At 30.2% G+C, this 8,207-nt stretch overlaps 1 protein-coding gene across 2 annotated transcripts; it reads left to right on the forward strand.

The window, feature by feature from the left end:
• Positions 1-632: 632 nt before the first annotated feature.
• Positions 633-3,088, forward strand: LOC110808643 (patellin-3-like). Of its 2 annotated transcripts, XM_022034193.2 has the most exons (5): positions 633-1,181; positions 1,311-1,895; positions 2,014-2,138; positions 2,238-2,373; positions 2,655-3,088. In XM_022034193.2, the coding sequence occupies exons 1-5, from the start codon at positions 723-725 to the stop codon at positions 2,907-2,909; spliced, it is 1,560 nt and encodes a 519-aa protein (XP_021889885.1). In that variant the 5' UTR covers positions 633-722; the 3' UTR covers positions 2,910-3,088. The 2 variants fall into 2 exon arrangements, with proteins under 2 accessions (XP_021889885.1, XP_021889884.1); XM_022034192.2 differs by having other exon boundaries at positions 646-1,895.
• The last annotated feature ends 5,119 nt before the right edge of the window (positions 3,089-8,207 follow it).

Raw genomic sequence — 8,207 nt, forward strand, 5'->3', positions numbered from 1 at the left:
ATAATTCTAATTTTATAGATAGTATAAAGCAATTCATTTTATAAAACATTTTGAAACGAGCTCATGATGTCTGCCTCTACTGATGTACAACCAGGATTACAGAGGATCCCAGGTTGTCCTCCCTTTCAACGGTCCGATTTTCTTCTCCATAAACCAACGGTCTGATTTACGTCACTTTCTTTTTGCAACTTACAGCTTACAACTGGGACCCCACCCGCAACGCCAGCACAACGTGCCGGCACGCACGCCGATGATTACTATGCCATGCCCGTTACACACGGCAAAGATTGTGTCCTTCTCTCTATTTTATTTTATTTTTTTAAAAAAATAATAATAATAATAATTGAATAAATTTAAACTAAATATTTGAAAATTAAATAAACAAATTTAATTCATTAATTTAAATTTTTTAGAGTGAGATCATAAATTTTTTTTATTTTAAATAAAGTTTTTTAAAAAATTAATTATAATAAGTAATAATTATTAGGAGAATAACCTGACAGCTGAAAAATACAAAAAAAGTAGATAATAAAAAAAAACGGATGGGAAAGTAGGACCCAACCAGAAAGAATGGTTAGGCAAAATCCAAGCTAGCTTATTTGAGTTTGACAGTTTGTTTCTCTGCTCTTTAAAAACCCACTTTCTCTTCCCCATCTCCTCAGTCGTATCCTTCTTCTTCTTCTTCTTCTTCTTCTTGTTTAACAGTTTGGAATCAGAACTCCATGGCTGACGAGCAAGTTCAGAAGACAATTGAAGCACCAGTTGAGCAGGAGGTTGTGGTTGTGGCTGATGTAACAGACGCGCAGACTACTCCCGCAACCGCACCACCTCTTGACAAACACCCATCGCCTGTCACTGAAGAAGAAGAACCTCTCAACCCAAACCAGGTTCGCGACGACGATAAGGTTCCTCAATCGAATTCTTTTCAAGAGGAGAGCAATCGAGTTGCTGATCTTCCTGATAATGAAAAGAAAGCTCTTCAAGAGCTCAAGCAGCTTGTCCAGGAAGCTCTCAACAACCGCGAGTTTAGCAGAGTAGCAGAAGCTGTTGCACCCAAAGAAGAGGAGAAGAAAGAGGCTGCTGCTGAGGTGGTCACAGAAGATGAAGTTGTTGCTGGTGAAGCTAAAGAGACAGAGAAACAAGAAGAAGGAGAGAAAGTCCAAGTGGTTGAAACAGAAAAGGTAACTGCAACTCCTTCTAATGCTGATGTTGTGGATGATGATGGTGCCAAGACTGTTGAAGCCATTGAAGAGACTATCGTAACAGTCTCCACTTCTTCTTCTTCTTCTTCTTCTTCTTCCGTTCAACAGGATCATCAGCAGCCAGAAGCAGCCAATGAAGCAGAGGCAGATCCTGCTTTGGAAGAAAAAAAAGAGGCTAAAACAGAAGACGCATCCATCTGGGGCATACCTCTTCTTGCAGACGAGAGGAGCGACGTGATTCTCTTGAAATTCTTAAGAGCAAGAGACTTCAAGGTCAAAGATGCGTTCACGATGCTCAAGAACACGCTGCGCTGGAGAAAGGAGTTCGGCATTGATGAACTGATTGAGCAAGACATGGGCTGCGATGAGTTGGAGAAGGTTGTATTTATGCATGGCCAGGATAAGGAAGGACACCCTGTTTGCTACAATATCTATGGAGAATTCCAAAACAAGGAGCTTTATCAGAAAACTTTTTCTGATGAGGAGAAGAGGCAGAAATTCTTGAGGTGGAGAATTCAATTCCTTGAAAAGAGTATTAGGAAACTAGATTTCAACCCAGGTGGCATTTGCACCATTGTTCAAATCAATGACCTCAAGAATTCTCCTGGACCCGGTAAATGGGAGCTTAGACAAGCGACCAAACAAGCCCTTCAATTGCTCCAAGACAATTATCCAGAATTTGTAGCCAGACAGGTAAATTAGTTTCTTTAGTTTTTTACCCTTTTCTACTATATATATATATATATAATATTTGAATTCACATGTTGGGTTGATCTAGATTTTGTTTGATTTTTAAACTTGTGTGTTTTAGGTGTTCATCAATGTGCCATGGTGGTACCTAGCAGTGAACAGAATGATTAGTCCATTTTTAACCCAGAGGACGAGAAGCAAATTTGTCTTTGCCGGTCCTTCCAAATCTGCAGAGACACTTTTGAGGTTAGTTCATAAAAATATTAATCTCTCAAGTTTTGTCCTTTCAGAATATGTTATTAATGTGGTGAAGCGGCATCGTGTATATGCCATGCCCTCTTTTAGGTACATAGCTGCTGAGCAAGTACCAGTCAAGTATGGAGGTTTGAGCAAAGACGGTGAATTTGACACAACAGACGCTGTAACCGAGATTACTGTAAAACCAGCAGCTAAGCACACGGTAGAATTTCCAGTTACTGAGGTGGGTCTTCCTTTTTCTCTTTTAACTCATTCTGGGTCCTTTCAAAAAACCTTTTTTAGAATCCAAAGAAAGAAAAAGACACGATTTCTTCATAGGGATTCTCTAACTCCATTGCTGCTCTTCATTGGATTCTGTGGTCTTTTTTAGCAACTTCTCTCTTCTTAAACTTATTTTACTAAAAACTCAGAAGTACTAGCTGTTGTTTCTTGAAATCACCTTTGTTGTGGGCACATATATATGGGGTAATAAGATATAAGGGTAAAATGATTTTGGTGATGCAGACATGCATGCTGACATGGGAGGTGAGAGTAGTTGGATGGGAGGTGAGTTATGGAGCTGAGTTTGTACCGAGTTCTGAAGAAAGCTACACAGTGATAATACAGAAGGGTAGAAGAGTTGGATGGAATGAAGAACCAGTGATTTGTAACTCGTTCAAGATTGGGGAAGCAGGCAAAGTAGTTGTCACAATTCAAAATCCGACCTCCAAGAAGAAGAAGCTCTTGTATCGCTTGAAGATCAAACCTTGTTCTGATTGAATCATTTTCAACCAAGTCTCAATAATTTTTGCTCTCGATAATTTGTAGAAAAGGTGAGGTACAACAACATTAATCATTTGTTTTCGAGTCTTCTTTAAATTTAGTGTTATATATATATGAATGTGTATTCATTTTATATAAATGAAAATTTCAAGTTGGATTGTTGGTTTGTGACATAATTCGTATTTCCGTTGGTGGAACAATTCAACATATGGGGTATTTTTTTAACCTAATTAACTGAAATTAATTGAACAAAAAATTTACACTACTTTTAATTTTAATTAACAAGAAGACACTTCAATTTGTTCAATAACTTTACTTGAACTTGAATTAGATAATTTTTTGTTTTTGAAATAAAAGTAAGAATAATAAATATATATATATATATATCTTCAAAATAAAATTAAATGATAGATAAATTTTTGAATTGTGGGCGGGGGAAATTTGTTTTCTATTATTGTTATGGAAAGCAGAGAGAATCATTAGAAGTGAAAACATGTGGGGGGACTCAATATTTTTTTATCTAGAGAAAAAAAAGGTGTTATGTTTTTGACTCGCCAACATAATTAATGCTGCCTGCTATTGTAACACAAATTCTTCTTTCCTATTATATCATACGAATACTTTCCTAATTTTGTTGGAAAAGAATTAATTTACAGATAAATGAACCTCGTTGTCATCATAAAAGCATTCTTCTTTTTCTTTTTCATCACCCACCATATATATATATATATATATATATATATATATTCTTTTTCTCTTTAAAGAAAACATGAAAAGCTTAATTAATAATAATAATGCCATTTTTTTGAAGCGTTTTAAGGCGTGAATTTTTTTTAAAGAAGATTAAATAAATAAAGGGTGTTTGATGATTATGATCAAACCACTTTTCTTGAATTTTTATTCTATTTCCCGACGGGCGAGAAACCCCTTCTTTTTATAAGTCTACAAAAATAATATAGACAATTGATATTCTTAGTTTCTTCTTCTCTTGGGAGAAAATACTTTTAACCAACTATATATATATGTGTGTGTGTGTGTAGCGAATTGAATAAAATAGAAGCAAGAGGTATAAGTAATTAATTTGTACAACAGTTCAAGACGAACATTATTAGGATGGTGAATTTGTGTATGTATGAGCTATTTATTATTTGAATTTACTTGAATGAAAGAGATTATAGAAGAATTTTAAGAAATAGATCTCTACTGAAGAACAATAATATCACGACATTTTCCAATAAAAATTTTTAGTTGATTTATTATTCTTCTAAATCATGATTTTCTACTTCTAGTTTCTACAAGTACACGAGAATTTGGGAGATGTATATTTTCTCACTTACTATATATATATATATATTGAAATAAGAATTGATGAATTTCAAAAATAATTATTTCTAAATAAAATTTGATCAAAATCTACCCATTTAGATTGCATAAATCACGATCGGCTTCTCATTAACATGTATGTACATATATATATATATATTATTGAAATTTTTTTATATAGATTTTTCTCCTCATTTTTAATCTTCTTCATCCATATAAAGGATGAGTTTTACAAACAAAAATACCCAAAAAAACTAAACACTTTCTTCTTGATTTTTTTCTTTTTTTCTCAAGTCTCCCTTTTCCAATCATGCCAGACCACCCCACCCCTTCTGTGGACGAACATTCAAATCCTCCAAACTTTACAATAAATATATTATCATGATATTTTATAATCTAATCTATTTAGATCGTATAAATTATTAATAGACTTCTCATTAATATGCATATGTACTATCCAAATTTCTTTATATTTATTTAATATTTTATATGAATAAAATTTTAAATATATTTTTACATTTTTAAAAATTTTGGATAATTTTATATCAAACGTGAGTATTCTTTAAAATATTTTAATGATCTATGATATTTGAAAATTAATTTCAATTTTATTAAATTTTCTAACTTATTAGTTTTGATATGATTTATTTATTATATAAGTTCTCTAAAATTAAATTTATATTATCTATAATTTATTGTTTTGAATATAAATATTAGACCAAACTTACTTTTAATTAATTTTAAATTTTGAGACATTTAATGTGGTTATCTATTTATTTTTTATTAAAAAATAGTTTATAAGTTTATTTTAAAACTCTCAATTTAACTATAATACGACATTACCAATATGAGGTAAAAATTGGTATATAACATTAGTAATATGTTATTTCTGGGACATGATACAGATATATTATCACCTTTTCTATAGAGGATAGTTACAATGTAAGTGGTCCGAGAATTAAAATACTCTCTATAGAAATATTTTTTAAACTTGAAATAATTTTCAACCTATAAAACTCCAAAATTTCCATTAAGAAATCCCCTCTTCCTCTATTTCCCAATTGTTGTCTCTCTCTCTCTCTCTCTCTTATTCGACCTCCATTTTATCTCTTATTTTGCCTTGCGCCTATCACTTTGTTTCTATAACTCTCAAAAACCTAGAAAAAGAAATGTCTCATTCCTTCTTTGTTTTTTAGCTTCACTCTCGAATGTTTTTTTCTCCAACTCACCAAAACTTGAACTTTCATTTTTTTTAGTCAAAAATAGATTTTTCTCCTCATTTTTTCAAATTTTTACTATCCTCACTTTCAGTTTTTTCATCCTTCTTCATCCATAAAAATAATTTTTACAAATAAAAATACCCAATGACTAAACACTTTCTTCTTAGAGACCCTCCCCCAAATCATGCTAGACCTTTTTTATGGACTAACATTCACCATCACCCTGCGCAAAAATCCTCTATATCCTCTTCATCGCTCTTTTTTTTTTTGTTGCAAGGATTCATGAATCCTAAAAATCCTCCTCTTTTCCTCTTTTCATGTGTCTACTCCTCTTTAGACCCTATCCAAGTCACTAAAGCTTCTAGAGAAAAGAGAAGCATGCCTTTTTTATAATGTCATAAACTTAGAGGTAGACACATTAGAACATTTGCATAGTTATATAAAAATCCCATAAATATGCAAGACTTGAAATAAATCTTAAACGTAACTATTTGAAAATTTAATAATCAGTAAGTCCTCTAAATCGAAACTTTACCTCATAGCTCGAAATTAAACTCCCTAAATAAGATAATTTTTCAATCCAAATACAAAATTGAATTAATATATTTTAACTCTCTAAATCAGAACCTTTGGTCACTCAAAACATTCCATGTTCCTATCTGCAATTTATTCTTTAATATTTATAAATAAAAAAAGATGAAGTAAGCTCATAGCTCAGAGAATAAAAAAAAATTGAAGTTATTTGGATAAAATACATTTGAATAGTTATAATCAAATAGATTTAATATATAGTAAAAAAATATATATAGTAGTAAAATAATTTTATAAATTTTTTAATTCATGTAAGATAAACTCATTTAACATTGACAAAATGCAAATAAAAGTTTTATAGTCCTTAATAGCAACGACTACATTGTATCCACGTGGCAAAACTCAAAATCAGATCTAATATCTAGGATGTAGGCCAAATAAATATCCTTGTATCATAACCAAATCATATTTATCCTTTATGGTGTAGGGGTCTAAACAAAAAAGTATATTTTTAACATATTCCAATGTTTACCCCTATTCATAGGGTCAAATCATAGTTGCATTGAGAGTTTCAAAATAACCTCATAAATCTTTTAATATTCTTACTTGAGGCAATTAATTTCATCAAATATCTCTATTGAACAAAATAATGGAACTTGTTAATTTTGATAAATGATATAAATTTATTTTTCGCTAATGATGTCTTGTAAGTTATTGAGTTTGCATGACAAATTTGACTCAAGAAAGATGAACAAACTGAGAAAAGAGCATCAAATGAGAAGACAAACAATTAAAGACTAAAAGAGTAAAATTATTTTAGAATTATTTATCTTTATTGTAAATTTAGGGAACTTATGACTTAAGGCTCAAGAAAATTTTCTTTAAAAATCTCTTTAAAAATTTCTTCAAATTAAATTTTTAATATTTTTAAAGAGATTAGACTTAAGAAAAATTATTTTTGAAATTGGATTTATATATCAAAGAAATTTTAAAAGTAAAAGATTTTATGAGAATATCTATATGTGTAATAGTAGAAAATCGTCTCTATATGTTCAAAAGATATCGCTTTTAGATACTAATATAACTTCATGAGTGATACAATAAAACACAATTCAAAATATATAGAAAAGTACACTTTTGATGTCACATGTGATTGTTCCATGTGCTTAACTTATATCTTAGCACAAATAATACCAATTTTTAAGTTAAAATATTATTTTAAACATTATAAGTATTAGAAAAATCATATTTTAAAAGTATTAAAGAACACAATGTGCTGTCAAGAAAAATAATATTTGCTAAAAATAACTTGTTTAGAGTTAACTATCATTTTAAGGTTAAGTTGCCAATATTTCAAACATATGTAACATAAAATTTCTTGCACTTTTGGAGAAAATTCTATAGTACTTTTTTGAAGCTCAAACCGATTTCAAATTATCTCTAACAACTATTTTTACATTCTTGTTTATAAATACTGCCTCCAATAGATTTCAAATAGAGAAGGAAATTGAGCATAAAAGTGTCATTCAAAAAGAAAAAATCTTATTCATGTTTTTGAATCTTCATCGAGCCATTAAGTGAGTTGTTTATTTGTGTATCTATTTTTAAGAAAAGAAAACTGTAATGTATTTATCATTATTCTTTTGGGGCATTTTGTGAAAAGTTTATATAATCTTTGAAATATTTTGTGTCAGAGAGACATCATAGAAATATGAGCTTCGTACATCGATAGACAAGTTGTATGTTTAGTGGAACACAAGTGATATGTAATCTTGACACCTTAATAGACAAGTTGTAGAAAATAAATAACAAGTGAGTTTGACACCTTGATAAATAAACTATAATATTTGATAAAACCAAATGATTGGTGAGGTAGACACCATAATCAACTAGTTTTTTTATAATAATTTAAAGAAAATAGTAAAAAATCAAGCGGTTCGCTTGATGAGAAAAACATATATGTAATAATGTGGTTAAATCTCTATAAAAAAGATTGTAGACTCTTCCCTATTCTCTTTACTTTAAATTATTGTATCTCATTACACATTATCACATTACTGCCAATATCACATATACACATGCATAATTGATCACAAATATTATTAGTTGCTCTCGCCTGTGCATATCACTTTTACTTTTTATAAATATTTAATTAAGAGAAATGAATTTCAGTTGATCTTAAACATTTTTATACAATTAAATAGTAAAAATTAATAGATTA

The sequence above is a fragment of the Carica papaya genome, chromosome 6, assembly GCF_054855325.1.
Source record: "Carica papaya isolate Zhongbai chromosome 6, ASM5485532v1, whole genome shotgun sequence".
Classification (NCBI taxonomy): domain Eukaryota; kingdom Viridiplantae; phylum Streptophyta; class Magnoliopsida; order Brassicales; family Caricaceae; genus Carica; species Carica papaya.

What these genes read in the sequence shown, in the direction of transcription:
- LOC110808643 (XM_022034192.2), top strand. Translation starts at nt 723, where the DNA reads ATGGCTGACGAGCAAGTTCAGAAGACAATTGAAGCACCAGTTGAGCAG. An exon ending in CAGAATTTGTAGCCAGACAG is followed by an intron (nt 1,896 to 2,013) that starts GTAAATTAGTTT and finishes TGTGTGTTTTAG; the next exon opens with GTGTTCATCAATGTGCCATG. An exon ending in TAGAATTTCCAGTTACTGAG is followed by an intron (nt 2,374 to 2,654) that starts GTGGGTCTTCCT and finishes TTGGTGATGCAG; the next exon opens with ACATGCATGCTGACATGGGA.